At 45.2% G+C, this 15,090-nt stretch overlaps 1 protein-coding gene across 15 annotated transcripts in view; it reads right to left on the bottom strand.

The window, feature by feature from the left end:
- Positions 1-1,680: 1,680 nt before the first annotated feature.
- PAX6 (paired box 6) overlaps positions 1,681-15,090 on the bottom strand; it is a 29,248-nt gene continuing 15,838 nt past the window's right edge. For 5 of the 15 annotated variants that reach the window (XM_012452274.2, XM_012452275.2, XM_012452272.3 and 2 more), the window contains 9 exons: positions 14,826-14,867; positions 14,516-14,731; positions 13,644-13,809; positions 7,587-7,745; positions 7,053-7,135; positions 6,681-6,831; positions 6,466-6,581; positions 3,528-3,678; positions 1,681-2,799 (listed from right to left, as the gene is read on the bottom strand). In XM_012452274.2, coding sequence (XP_012307697.1) covers positions 2,714-2,799; positions 3,528-3,678; positions 6,466-6,581; positions 6,681-6,831; positions 7,053-7,135; positions 7,587-7,745; positions 13,644-13,809; positions 14,516-14,731; positions 14,826-14,867 — 1,170 coding nt within the window. In that variant the 3' untranslated portion in view covers positions 1,681-2,713. Of the gene's footprint in view, positions 2,800-3,527; positions 3,679-6,465; positions 6,582-6,680; positions 6,832-7,052; positions 7,136-7,586; positions 7,746-13,643; positions 13,810-14,182; positions 14,732-14,825; positions 14,868-15,090 lie in introns of all 15 variants that reach the window. The other 10 variants (XM_012452278.2, XM_012452279.3, XM_012452276.2 and 7 more) reach the window with 4 other exon arrangements.

Below are 15,090 nucleotides of genomic sequence, written 5' to 3'. Positions count from 1 at the left end.
AGCAGCCGCTTCTTCAGACTACACCAGGATGTGCCACTTTGCCCTGGCAATCCTGACCCTCAGAGCACACATATACATGCCCAGGTGCATACATACAGACCCTCTGCTCCCACTCACTCCTTTTCTCCCATTCCCATCTCTTACACCTGGTGTGCCACACCCAGGTCTCCAAAGTCTGCTCTCTACACAACAGAACCATGGGCCAGAACTGGCTGCCTGACCCTGGTCGAAATCATAGCCAGTGAGAAGGAAGAAGTAAGCCAGCCAGCAGCTGCGGCACGCACTCCCACATAGCCCTTCTCTGACAGTTCCCTCAGCCCTTAGCACACGGCCCTCGGGGAATGGAGACTGCAAAATGTCAGGAGGTAGAAATGTCTGCACGGGCAATTGTACCAACAGTGCATACGCGTGCGCACCACCCTGCAGAAGTGTGCCACTGCCACTGAATAAAACTACATGCACACATACAAAAACCAATCAATCAACTTAGGAAGGTGGCTCTAAATGTGCAGCAACTCTGGTGGAATAAAATTATTAGTATATTTCATGCCAGAGCGATGACTATCTCAGTTATCTATTCACAAGTAATTCCTTAACTGAAAAACAGTAGATATTGAACTAGGTTATATTTTTTAATCCTTCCATTAATTTCTATATTTCTGATCATTTGCTTTTGGGGATTTTTTTTTTAAAGCAGAGTACAATTCAGTGGAAGTGTGTCTTTGTCCCCAGAGGTTTCTGCATGTGCAAGCATTTTAATCCAGACTGCCAGAAGCCCCAGGCTTTTTACTGAAGTTTGCAGAGGAAAACTTCTTATCTATATTGACTTATATGTTGCACAGAACAAATAAAAGTCTCAGACAGGCCTTTTTTACCCAACAAAGCCTTATTTTTTTCCATCCTTTGCTTGGGCTCAAGCACTCCTGCCCTGCGTGCCTCCACTTTAAACATGATCAGATCTGTGCTTCATTGCAAATAACAACTGACCAACAATGGGCCCTGCTTCATAGATTTGGGAATGTTTGGCTTAAGCTGCCAATGACTGAAGGCCTTTAATTCCCACCGGCCAGTCACAGTCTGCTTTGTTGTTGTCTGTTGATGTGTCTGTGCTCATTATTCCTTGACATGCAACATCCCCCTCCACCCTCCAACCATCCACAACCACACAGAAAGCAAGATTCAAATGGGAACAGCTGTAGTGGTTCAATGGGAAATGATGCCTCTTGTGCAAAGAGGAGGGAGACAGAAAAGGGAGAGGGCCTATTTGAGAAAGGCAACAGCTTTCAGAGAGTCTCCTTTAAGAAATCTACTTTTGAATATACTTCAGTGAAATCATTGTTGAAATGGGCTGACAATGGAAATCTGCCCAGATTGAAAATGCCAGTCCTAATTCAAAAAACAACTCCTAATAGCTTGTAGCATTTTAAAATTATTTCTAGACGTTGAGCTTTTGAATTAAATGACTAACTGGGAAATGTCGTATATATGTTGTGGGTATAAGTGGGCACAGAGCTACATCCAGCATTAAGGGAATTTTTTTCTAACACATATTTGATTTATGATATCTATAAGAATTATTGTTTTAAAGATCATCAGGATGTAAAATAGAGTGTGTATGAAAGTAACCATTGGTTTAGAGTGTTGATCTAACATGGAAATAAAATTTGTAACACCACACTATAAGGTTAAAAAGAAAATTGTATAATAAAGGAAATACAAAGGCTTTGGCATGGTTTTTGTACAATCAACAATGGTTAATTTTGATATGTAGTTGTGAACAACTTCAAAACACTTAAGTTTAAAACTCTTGCAAGCACTTTTAATTGATTAGGAATGAATTCTAGATGCACAAAATGATTGGACCGTGAACAGTAATACAACTATATCTAAGAACAATTAACTTTTGCTGGCCAAAAAAGAAACGTATGATTGCATGAAAATGTGTATAAAACATCTATAGAGTATTCTTGTCAAATATAAATGAAATTAACTTTATTATAGAAATCATTCTGAGGATTTCTAGGGAAGACAAATACTTACATTTTGACATAAAACAAATTGGATTATATCGAAGACACACTCTACCTTTTAGCTATCAACTTCTTTCTTCCTTGAATTTATATCTTACCCTTTTTTGCACATAAACTTCATCTGTTAACAACCTTTGGAAAACCAACAAATATTTCTTAACATAAATCTAGTGCATGTTGTTCCAGGTTTCATTATATGCAAAGGAATGATACAAACTTGGAACATCAGTCCATAAACTATGAACAGATGGGTAGAAGTATTCGATATATCTTGATAAAACTCTTAAAACCGTGGCAAAGCTTGTTGATCATGGTTTTCTTTTTTTAAAAAAAACAACTTCATGACCAACACAGATCAAACATCCATCCAGTCTACATTGTTCTTTTTTTCATTATAACATACAAATGCCCATTTACAAATAATACACCAAAATGAATAAAAGTTTGGATACCAAAATGAAGATTTGTTCCAACTGATATCGTGCCTTCTGTATACAAAGGTCCTTGTTTCAAGTCCGTTCCCCAGTGGTACAATACAGGACACGGTTGTAGAACTGAAGCGCCTCTAACAGCCATTTTTCTTTCTTTCCTGAACGCTCAACTGTTGTGTCCACATAGTCACTGACTAAATTCACACAATATTTCCTTTCTTTTTTTTTCTTTTCTTCTTTTTTTTTTTTTTTTTACTGTAATCTTGGCCAGTATTGGGACATATCAGGTTCACTTCCAGGAACTTGTACTGGAACTGACACACCGGGGGAAATGAGTCCTGGAAGGGGATGAAAGAAACAGCCATGTAGATATTCCCTTTGAGAAACAGACATGTAATACAAATGTGTAGGTTTACAAAAAAACAAAAAACAAAAAAACTTCACACTTTCTAACACTTTTTACTGTATTAAAAAATACTTCTACTGCTATAGATAAAAGTAGCACCGTCAGAAACTAGACAACATGTTAATATATACCTATTGGATCCCAAGTCCCCTCCACCACCATCCAAAAGAAAAGAAAAGAAAATCCCTCCATTTGTTTGAATGTTTGGACCTTTTACAATAAAACTGTCTCTGGAAAACCAATGTGTCAGTTTTTTACTTGCGGCAAAAGGTCTAGAGGAGCTACTAGCTACGAGCTACAAGGGCAAAAAGCATTTCAACAAGCACCCACCTACAGCTCAGTGGGCCAACTGCTGAGCTTTATCTAATAATCTGTCCTCAGAAAACTTGCAGTCTCAGGCTTTGTCTTCATATACAACTTTCGTGACCAAATTCAGGAAAAACAATTTTGGTTTCTATTTGGTGTAAAGTTGCTAATTAGCTTAACTTAATTTCCCTTTTCAATCCCCATCCCTCAGGGACAAGGACAGCAAAGAGTTAAACATGCCCTCTCACGAGGCCAGGAGATTCTGTTTGGGTAAACTTCCAGTGAAGAGAGATCACCTGGCAAAAGAAACTGTACAGGCTACCTCTGTGCAGCCTGCAGAAAGCAGTGGCTCACCTGTTGAAGTGGTGCCCGAGGTGCCCATTGGCTGACTGTTCATGTGTGTCTGCATATGTGGGGGGGTGTAGGTATCATAACTCCGCCCATTCACCGAAGGGCTGGTGGGCAGCATGCAGGAGTATGAGGAGGTCTGGCTGGGGACTGGGGCCTGTGAGGAGAGAGGCAAACCTGTGGTTACTGAGAAACACATGACACAGACACAGCCCCAGGTGCCCTCCTCCCCAGGAACTCTGCCAACAAGTCTGATCATTAAAGATGCCTTCACGTGAAGTAGTGGAATTCCATATGATCAATCTAAGATTGGGCCTCCAGCTAGAAGAAAGTTGCCTATATATCAAGCTTCTAAAGCACTGTATTTTCTGACAACTGTCCAGCTAGATGGTTGCCTCTATCCAAAAATTAATAGGATTCTTGTCTCTAACCTCTGCTGGCATCTTTGGAGAACCTATAGCATGAGGACCTTCATCAAAACACATCCCCTCTCCCTGCAAATCTGGATTTATTTGGGAATCCTGTGACCCCTAAAGCCCATATCTCAAGCTTTGGGACAGAGGGCAGTGGGAGGAGGAGCTCTCAGTAAAGTATGGCTTAGTGACCTTGGGAACCTTTCACAGCCAGACTCATGGGATAAAAGACTCTTTGAAGAAGCAGATCTGTAATGATCCCAAGTTAAAATGATTGGTAGTGTTAGTAAACATAAACCACCCCATCTTGAGAATAATCATAACTTCTTAATAGACCCAAAAGCCCAGATTGAGTTAGTAAATGTAACCCACCCGCATCCTGAGAATTACCATGACTTCCTAACAGACCCAAAAGCCCAGATTGAGTTGTAACCAGAAAACCATTGCTACTCTGGAACTATTCAGAATGGCAGCATTGAGAAGATAAACCTTTCTCCTAACAAAGCCCGTCATGAGCTCTCACGGTACTATGCCATGGCAGCAAACTTGGGATGAGTTAATAGAAGTGTGTCAGGAACAAGCGTGTTAAATGATAGTACAGTATACTATTATTTCTCTTCTCTGCAAACTGGAGATATGTTTCACATTCCAAGATCCACCATTCTCAGAGAGGGAAACACATCAGAGAAGGTCTAGAGGAAGACACCCACCATTTGTAAAATGACTATTTGGGTCAAGAGAATGAATAAATGGATAGACAAACTGGCCCACCCACTCCAAAATTCAAAGAGTAGTTTTCTCTGAAGAGTAAAGTTATTGATCATTTTGATTTTCTCTATGCTGAATGAATGCATGTACTTTTTGAATTATATAAATTATGTAATTTTTAAAAGTCAGTGTTTGAAATAGATGGAATTCCCACACTGGTCTATATGTGGAAACGACCTTGATATAATGGCAGCATCTACCTGTTCGTCTTATTATTTTCTCACATACACATATTGCTATCTTCACAGAAACCTGGATGTTGTTACAATATATGAAACTGAACAAGACACTCTGTGGCCTTATTAAAGTCAGATGATGACTGCTAACATCAAGTTCAAAGACGCAAAGAGGCCTTGAGGGCCCTGCCAGAATTTCAGCTTGCATTTGTTTCTAATTCCTGCAATCACTCCCTCTAGGCAACCTGACTTCTGGAAAATTCCAAGGCAGTTATAGCAATACCAACTAATGGGCTGTTAATCCCTTAATTTACATCAATTGCACTATGGCCAATAATATCCAGATGCAATAAAAATAAATATGTGAATAATTCCTCTGAAGTTGCTTATCTAGCTGCTCCTATATTAGTCTGAAGACTGAAATATTTATTTTGCTGTTATTTGGATTTGAAATCCAGCAAAAAATGCTCAGTGGAGAATAAACAATCTGTGTAGCCCCAGAACTGTTTCCAGCAGGGGCTCACGGTGGCCAATATCGTACCATCTAACATCTCTAATTGTTGCACAAACAGGAGTTCTAGGAAACCACTGGGAGAGCCCCACCAGAAGACAGACATTTTTCCTATCAAGAATCCATCATCAGCAAAGGTCTAGTACAAACCACCTGCCTTATCCAACTTTCATTATAAACGGTGAACCTAGTGCAAGGCCTCAAAATGTAGGGGCTAATAGGTATTTGGGACAGAACTAAGAGGAGAGGCAGGCTGTCATACCAGGTGAATAGCATCAAGCTTCCCAGGCAGCTAGAGCCACAAACTCGTCACACCATTCACAGCAAAGACACACTAAATTTCCAGCAAATACCTGCTACGCCTTTTCGTATTGTAGATGTAGACAGAAAAACTAGCTTCCTCGTTATATTAACTATATCTCACCCTGTAAATATGAATCCCATTTCCGATCCTTTTTTCTTTCTCGTAAGTTTATCACATACGCCCTAAGTAATGCCCCAAATGCATACACAGATTATATATTTAGCATGCAAACACAATATAAACCCAAATTTGAAAATACTAATCTCTTGCTATCTGATAATGTGCCATCATTATTTCCACTTTCTGGCACAAGGTTCCCTGGTACCTGAAACATGCCCTCCCCACCCAACATTATCCAGGTAACATTATGATAAAAGGCAGATCAACTTGACAAAACTGGAGTGATTTTTATTATTACTTTTGTTAGGGCATGAATTAATGAGTCAACCACTTCAAAGAGATTGGATTGGCTGTCTTACTGGTACCCCAAACATGCCCCACTACCAACAGTTTCAAGCTAAACAGTATAAGAGGCAGGTTAACTTAACAAAACTGGACAGGTTTTGATTATTATTATTTTTTAAGGCATGAATCAATGAGTCAATCACTTAAAAGAGATTGGATTGACTGTCTCCGACGACTGGTCAAGCCAATCACTGTAATGCGAAAAGCTCCCAAGGCCACACACATAGCCAATGAGGTCCGAAGGCTCTGACCCACTCCTCACTTCTCTGGGGCCGGGGTTATGCAGACCACCTCCAGCCACACTTACTTGCATAGGCAGGTTATTTGCCATGGTGAAGCTGGGCATGGGCGGCAGAGCGCTGTAGGTATTTGTGAGGGCTGTGTCTGTTCGGCCCAACATGGAGCCAGATGTGAAGGAGGAAACTGAGGGCAAGAGAAATGACAGTAGTCAGGGTGAGAGTCAGAGCCCAGAGCAAACAGGTTTAACACATTGATTTGTAGTATATTAGTATTTTGAATTACCAGGTGTGGTGGGTTGTGGGATTGGTTGGTAGACACTGGTGCTGAAACTACTGCTGATAGGGATATGACTAGGTGTGTTGCTGGCCTGTCTTCTCTGATTCCTCAGTTTTTCTTCTCTTCTCCATTTGGCCCTTCGATTGGAAAACCATACCTGGAAATCAGATAGGACAGGTTAGCACTGTGCTATGACGAGCCCAGCCCCACCTCGACACCTCCACTCTGCCCTCTCCACACCCATGGCAGCAGAGTATCTAGCAGACTGAACCTGTTATTATTCCTATAAATAAACAGTGCTCTGTACAAGCACCTCTGTCTCTAGAAAAGGCAAATGGTACGAATCACGAAGTGTGAAACTGCACCGTCCCTTGGTACCTGTATTCTTGCTTCAGGTAGATCTATTTTGGCTGCTAGTCTTTCTCGGGCAAACACATCTGGATAATGGGTTCTCTCAAACTCTGAAAAAATAAGTTGATTTTCCACATTGTGCCAGAACTACACAAAATATGTTGACCAAACTGGATCAAGCTGGTTCCCACCTCCCCACTCCCATCACCTCCAACCAATTCCCTTTAAAATGCTTCTAGTGTTGACTGTACCAAGTGAAATTTTCTTTGGAATGACATTCAATGACCTTTCTGTGGCCTGAAATAGCCAAATCATCATGTTTCTCTTATAAGCCAGATGCTTAGTCTTTGAATTACTGGTACATGAAAAGCACACACACACACACACACACACACACACACACACACACACAGAAGAGATGCCCAGAGAAAATAAAAAGACAGAAAAAAGAAACCTTTTCAGTCCTCTATGCAAAGGGCCCTGGCTAAATTTAGCTCTTTGTACTGAAGATGTGGCATTTACTTTGATTTACTGCTTCTCTACTTTGAAAAACTCCATCACCTTTCTCCAGGGCCTCAATTTGCTCTTGGGTAAAGGATGTTCTATTTCTTTGCAGCTTCCGCTTCAGCTGAAGTCGCATTTGAGCCTCATCTGAATCTTCTCCGTTGGAACTGATGGAGTTGGCGTTCTCCCCCCCTCCTTCCTGTTGCTGGCAGCCATCTGGAACAAAAAGAACAGGACGGTAAGAGAAATTTGGAATAACTTGGAGCCTCCTCCAAAAGGGGCCTGGTGTAGTCTTAAACTCCAAGAGCATTATATCCTGACAGCCTCACCAAAACATTCCCAAGGTAACTGTCAGCCTTCCTTAAATAAAAGACATTTGTGACGTTAATTACCTGACCACCATTTTCTTTGTTTTTATCGAGATGATACTTTATAATACTCACATAAAGTAGCATTTCTTGAATGAAAAAATAAGCACTGAAGTTTCCAATTAAAACGATCTTTTGTAAGTAACCCTGAGTCCCCAGATGCCTCACTCCGTTCCCTACAGAATGTCTTTACCTATGGCTGTGCTGGGAAAATGGAAGAGTGATGTTCAAGATTTCAGTTGATCTATAATCAGTAATTCCCATCTAATCAATTAGATGTTGATAGGTTTGTAGAAAATGCTATTAAGAAACCAAACCAAGCTTGTAATCTTTTAAAAAAAATATTTATCTAGTTTTTATTTGAATTCTGCACAGTCAATTTCATTTTAAAGGTTGTGAATTTAGAAGTGCTCGCATTGTTCTGCAGTTTTATTCAACTATTGTATGAGTGCGCTTCGCCTTGACACCTATTACGAGCACAGCTGTAATTATATCATCACCAAGAACAGGCTATAATTGCTGAAAATGGAATTTTATATTTAGATAAAAGGACTGTCCATTCTTTGTAATGTGTTGCACCAGAGAAAAGTAAGATTTCTTTTAAATTTTTAACGTGTAATTTTAAAAAAGAAATGGTAGAGAGTTCACTAACTAAATATTCTATGCTGCAGCTGAATCTTTGGCATATCATTTAAGTGGTACATTTTTAATTAGGGCATTTCCACCACTTTTAATGTAATTTCTATCATTATACCAGGGAAAGTTTTATTGTTTTCCCTTGCTGCCTGGAGGGCAAGATGTGCACTTGGGCTAGCTGGCTCCCGCCTTGCACCTTGCCTGTAAGGCCACAGCCTGTGTGAAGGGAAGCAAGATTGCCTGAACCCTGACTGGGCCTCCAGGGCCACTACGTGCTGGGTCCTGGGTCTGGGGTCCTGAGGCCCCCAAGTGATACCAACATGGACTACCCCCCATCCTCAAAACTTGGCGAGAGGCGGGGTGGAGGGGCCCCTAGAGCGCCTTGGTGGGAATCGACTTGGCCAGGAATATTATTTATAACCAGGAGACAATAGGCTGCGCCTTCAAAGAGTTCAGGGAATTGTGACAGGATCTGGTGGGATCTTTTCAGGAACTTTGAAATGTTTTAAAACCCCAACTTTCTCCCCCATTTAAACAGGCGGATTCATCAGCACTGGCCACCATATGGGCCCTTGGAGATCTATTGAGATGACCACCAACACTTGAATAGCGAGGGGCTGCTTTTCAGCGCTGCACAATGCCCTGCGAGTAAGGGAAACTATTAAACTCCTGGGGCAGGAGCGTTGGCAAACTTTCGTGGGCAGAATTTTGAGGCTACAATGAGCGCGGACAACAAAAGGATTCTCTTGAGGCGTGCAGCGGGCCACATTGTGTTACAAGGAGCCCAGTCAACAGACTTTTCAGTGAAGTGTGTTAACCCCTCTGCTCTGCTATCATTAATCACTGTCCGAAGAGCGGGCGCCTCCGTGCTATTTAGGGCGCTTGGCTGGGGGCATGGAGGGTGGATGGGGGGCCAGGGCCCGGCATGGGAGAAGGCGGGGAGGGTGGATGGGGACCGGGGCCGGGTTCCTACGTTGGAGAGATGGAGGGGAGACAGGACGGAAACCAGTGGTGGGGGTGGAAGCAAGGGGGAAGGATTGGGTGCCTGGGTTGGGGGAAGGGGCGGAGGGCAAGGGAGGGAAAAAAGAGGGCTCAAAAAACACAAGAGGCCAGAACGGCATAAGAAAAAAGCACAGAAGAGAATGCTGAGAGGAAAAAGAGGCAGGAGGGCCGTACAAGAGTGGGAGAGAGAGGAAATGGAAGATGAGGGACAGAAAATATTAGTAACTGAGCCTCAGCTGGGCTCTGGGTCTTTGCACTCCATCAGAAAGGTGGGGGTCGGAGAGGGAGGGCTGCTCAGCTGAGGGGGACGCGCTCCACTCACGTGTGCGGGTACAAACGTCTGTGCTAATTTACTGCCCTAAGTTTCCGGGGGACTTTTCAAAGCGTTTTTCAAGGGGAAAAAATGAAGCGACCACCCCCCACTCTCGCTTTATTTTCGGGTTTGGTGAAGAAGGAAGACTGGAAATAGCTCCTTTTGGCCAACTAAAAAGGCCGGAGGGTTATTGCTTTTGGAAAACAGACAAAAATGTGTGCATCTATGCACATCTGGCATGGGGGGGCGGGCACTGAGGAGAACACAATCCCCATCTCCCCATGGTCACTCATGCCTCTGCCATCCTGGGGGCCGCACCTCAGTCCCTTTTCTGGCACATTCGATCTCGCCAATTAAACAAAGTTGCCCGGATCTGCCTCCGAAGACCCCTGCAGATAGCATCCTCTGCTCTCATTTGCCTCTTTGACATTTTCTTAATTTTAAAACATGGAGATTCATATTCTTATCCATATTCTGTCTCACACAAACTTACACGCGGCCTACACAGGCACGCGCGCAATCGCCGCCAGGCACTGCGCTGCCTCCAGAACTGACATTTAAGGGAGAAAAGTCAGCAGGGACAGGAGAGCTCAATTTTAAATCTGGAAAAAAAAAAAAAAAAAATGTGGGAAGCGGGGATTGGAATTAGAGGCCAGCAAAAAGAAACCCGTGGCTGCAGGATCCCTTCTCGACTCCGCGGGGAGAGCTTATCGGGGAAAGTTTGTTACTTTACAAGTGGCAACTGTTTGCAGCCAGGCAGTGACTTAGCGGTTGGTCTCACTTAAAACAGGTGCCTTCCCCCCGCCCTTTTGTGGATTTGCCTTCCACTCTTAAAGCTTTTAACAAAATAAAACTAGAAGTTGGATCTCGACTCCCTCACCCTCACGATAAACCTAAGTGGTGGACAATTAAGATATCTTCTTTAAAAGGCGTCCCCTCGGAGCTGCGCAAAGCAGGGGCTTTCAATGGGTGCCGTTCACCTTCCAGCCTAATCCGTAAGAAGGCGAGTGAAAGCGCCTCCCATTATCCCAGCCCCAGGACCATCTGACGCTGGGGTTAGGATTTGTTTTCTGGAAGAAGGAGAGGGTAGAGAGAGAGAGAGGAGAGAGAGAGAGAGAGGAGAGAGAGGGGAGAGAGAGAGAGAGAAAGAGAGAGAGACTGAGTCGCGCTGGGAAATAAAATCATTCCTTAGTTTCTTAGTGTCTTAATCAGTGAGGCGGAAAACAAGCAAGAAAAGATAGCAACCCGGTTGCGGCACCTTTTCAGCTCTGGAGCGCAGATCAAAACATTGTAGCATCTGTTGAAAGAGAGGCTGACTAAATCCTATAGAGGGCCTGGGTATTATGGCGGGTAGGGGGTGGGGTGAGGGGAGGAGATAAGAAAAAGTGTCTCCGTGATCCCTAAAACCACCAAATCGCTGGAGAATTGGGGCTGGATAGAGTTGTCTCTTGTTGTCAGCCCCACGTCGTCGCGATTTTATTCACCGCCGCATGGCGTTGATCAGATGGAAACCATATTTGTCTCCCTCTGAGACCTAACCTCGCCTTATGCTTTTGGAGTAATGGACTCTTTAAAACCCAAGAAAGGCTTCCCGGGCTGGGAAAGGGGGCCAGGGAGGGAGGGGGGCCCTCTTAGCGCCAAAAAGTCTGAGGATTCCCCGGAACGTGAAGCGAAGCTCGTCACCACTGCCCGCTACCCCCACGCCCGCAACTCTGTGTGCTTCGTTTGGCCCACGTGTCCTCTCCACTCAACTGGGGGCGACGGTCCTGCGCCTGGGCTGACAATCACCCCCAAAAACCTCACTTGAGGGTGGGGGTGTGGTGGTGATTGTCAGTTAACCCAGAATTTTCTAGCAACTAGGCGCGTTAAAGGGAAAATCTCCTGAACTAGCGCCACCTCCAGCGCCCAACCATCACCGGTGGACCCTAACTCGTTAGACTCTCACTTCCCGCCCTCAGGCTGCCAGGGACTAAAATCTGCCCGAATCGGGCGCCACCTCTGGTGGAAGCTGCTCCCCTCGGCTTCTGTCCCAACTCCAAGAAGCGGGAGGAGGGTGTCTCCTGCGCCCTAAGCTCAGGGTAGCCCACGAGGAGCCGAGGGAGCCGGGGATGGAGGCTCTGGGCTCAGCCCTCCCAGGCCTGGGCCACCGTGCCCTGCGTCCCTCCCCAAGACTTCTCCGACCAAGAGATTCTTGGCGGGGGAGGGACCACCGGACCTCAGATTGCTGGAGGCTGAGGGGTGAAGTTCGGGTGTCACGTGGGTGTGTCCAGAGTCTACACGTAGGAATCCTACGGTTTCAAAGGTCAGGCAGGCATGGGGTTGCCTACACTCGGCGGGGTCAATCGCTAGTCTCACCAGAGGCGGGAGCGGGCCTAGGAGTCCTCTGCGCTCCCGGAGGCGGCGGGTTCGGGGCCCGCGCGGGCGGGGTCGCCCAGGGGAGCCGGGGCCCAGGGAGTCAGGAGGCCTCCGCCGGCCAAGCAGCCGCTCTGGGAAACAAGAAGCGAGCGCTTTGCTCCCTATCTTCCCAGTGTCCGTCCTATATTGTTTTCTGCTCTTAAAACTGACATGTCTAATTGGCAATTGGTGCCGAATCGTGTCCAGAGGTCTCTTGTGGAACATTTCTACAGCTGTCTCCTTCAACTAGACGCTTATTCATGTCGCCTTAATGAGAAACAAAACGTTCTCTAATGAGCAATTACAGAGCGACAGGATTGTTCCCATAACAAATTCTTGCGAGTGACAGAAGCATCCTTTGTACCAGATATTTCGCATACTGTTACCGATTTTCCTTTCCCTCGCCCGACTCCATGGAGGCGCCGGGCATCCGGAGCCGGTCCGAGAGCGCACGGACGCACCGGCAGCCTCCTCGCCATCCCGCGCACCGCCCCCAGCCCAGAGCCCCCAGGCTCCGTTGTGCTCCCGGGAGTGAGACGCCACGTCCCATTATCCCGCATATTATCTCCTTGTCACGAGGACAACAAATACCGATTAATCTTCGGAGTAAACTGTTTCCTATTCTTGACCAAGCTACCTCGGGGTGTGGAGGGGGCGGGGGGAGCCAGCTGACCCTCCTCCCCACCGGCTCCTCTTCCTCCAGCCCTTCTCACAGACCCTGGGCTGCTCCAGGTCCCATCTCTCCTCCCAGACCCCAGCCGTTCCTGGCGCTCCGTCGTCCTGCTCACAGTATCTTCACCCACCACTTCCACATATTCGCCACCCACAGAGAGTGAGAAAGTGGGGCCCAGAGGGGCGAACGGGGGAGGGGCAAGGATGGTGGGGTGGTTGTGGCTGGGAGACCACCACTTCCAATGCCCCAGATGCCTGACTCGGCCCTGAATCTCCCTGCTCTCCCTTTCATGTGCACCCTACTCATAGTCACATAATTTGTCAATTACAGCAAAAAGCAAAACGATACAATTATGTTTACTTCGCAGTCTGTCAGTGTGTTAACTTGTCACACTTCTACAAGGGGGCTCTCCCTGCATTCTAATGTCAAATTTGAATAGTGCACCATGCAGCTCGTTCTTATGCACACAGTTCAGCCCACAAACACACACACCAGCCACCTTCATACCACTCCGGACATACACAACCCTCACATTCCCAGGCCAACAAGATGGTTCAACCAACACCACCTACATACAATGCAAGTCGATGTGTCCCAGGCCTTCAAATGCAGTCTCCCCCAGGACATTCCCCAAGCTGGAATCCCGGGGTGGAAAAGGTTGGGAGAGTAGGAGATAGGCAACAGGCTGCCTATATGGAGAGCTGGGTGGATGGCTGCTTGGGTTTTACCTTGCGTAGGTTGCCCTGGCACCGAAGTCCCCGGATACCAACCAGGGCGGGTGCCCCAGCTTCCGGTCTGCCCATTCAACATCCTTAGTTTATCATACATGCCGTCTGCGCCCATCTGTTGCTTTTCGCTAGCCAGGTTGCGAAGAACTCTGTTTATTGATGACACCTGCAAATCAAACCAAAATCAAACCAAATGGTAGTGTCTCCTGAAGACATAGTCACCCATCTCAGCTCCCCTACCACCTTAAAAAGCAACGCTTAACCTATTAAAAAGCCCAGTCACCCCGGGACAGTGGGTGGATTTGCAGATACACCGTGGAAAAAAAAATGATAGCTATCACCTTGGGCATGGAACTTGCGTTAGGTAGAGAATTGGGGGGAGGGGGATTTTCATAGTTGCTCGGTGTCTCTGGTGACCTAACTCACTTGGTTGCTTTGCTTTGTTAAAAGATCTCCCCTCCAAAAAATATTTAGACTTGGTGTAGAGCTTTCTTTCATTATATTTGTTTAATATTAGGATGGAAATGGATGTGTGACACCTGAAGGAAAGTTCTGGCAGGTGGATTGGGACGAAGTTACAATCTGGTTTTCCTTTTCCTTCTTGATTCAAGTGCCTTTCCCGGGTGCCTCCGCCCTCTGTTTTGCAGCATGCAAATGAAGTGAATGATTCCCCACACTTGACTCCCATTTTGCAGACAGTCAAAGAAAGGTCAGGGCATTCCTCTCTGTTCCCCCAGGTACAAAGGAGACAAGCGTGGAGCAGGGAGAGGACACAGGCTAAGAGACAGTGGAGAGAAAGGGTGGGAGGAGGGGGAAAGAGGAGAGAGCGTGGGGCTTAGGACAGGGAGAGCAGATGTTCTCAATGAACTTACACTTGGTATGTTATCGTTGGTACAGACCCCCTCGGACAGTAATCTGTCTCGGATTTCCCAAGCAAAGATGGACGGGCACTCCCGCTTATACTGGGCTATTTTGCTTACAACTTCTGGAGTCGCTACTCTCGGTTTACTACCACCGATTGCCCTGGGTCTGATGGAGCCAGTCTCGTAATACCTGCCCAGAATTTTACTCACACATCCGTTGGACACCTGCATAGGGGAAGTGGACAGAAAACCACATTATTAATAATTTCAAGACAAAAATAAAATTGTTTAAGTATGCATTAAACAATGACAAGCTTACGTTTTGATTGTCCAGCACTTGGACTTTTGCATCTGCATGGGTCTATAACACAAAAATATACCTTCAATGGTACGAGAACTTACTGTAGAGAGCTTTTTTCTTAAAATTACATTTGTAGCCCTAAAAACTACAAATATGATGATACTTTCAAACAGTTTGAACTCAAAATCGAATTTAAAAGTTTTTTTTCCAAAAAAAAAACTGTTTTCTTAAACACTGCCTGAAGATGCATCGAAATGAAGTCTGATTAATTGATTTTTGTGCT

This window comes from Aotus nancymaae, unplaced genomic scaffold (assembly GCF_030222135.1).
Source record: "Aotus nancymaae isolate 86718 unplaced genomic scaffold, 86718_ANA_hifiasm-v0.15.2.pri h1tg000059l, whole genome shotgun sequence".
NCBI lineage: Eukaryota > Metazoa > Chordata > Mammalia > Primates > Aotidae > Aotus > Aotus nancymaae.
Note: the sequence above shows the minus strand (reverse complement) of the source record. Positions and strands in the feature narration are given on the sequence as shown.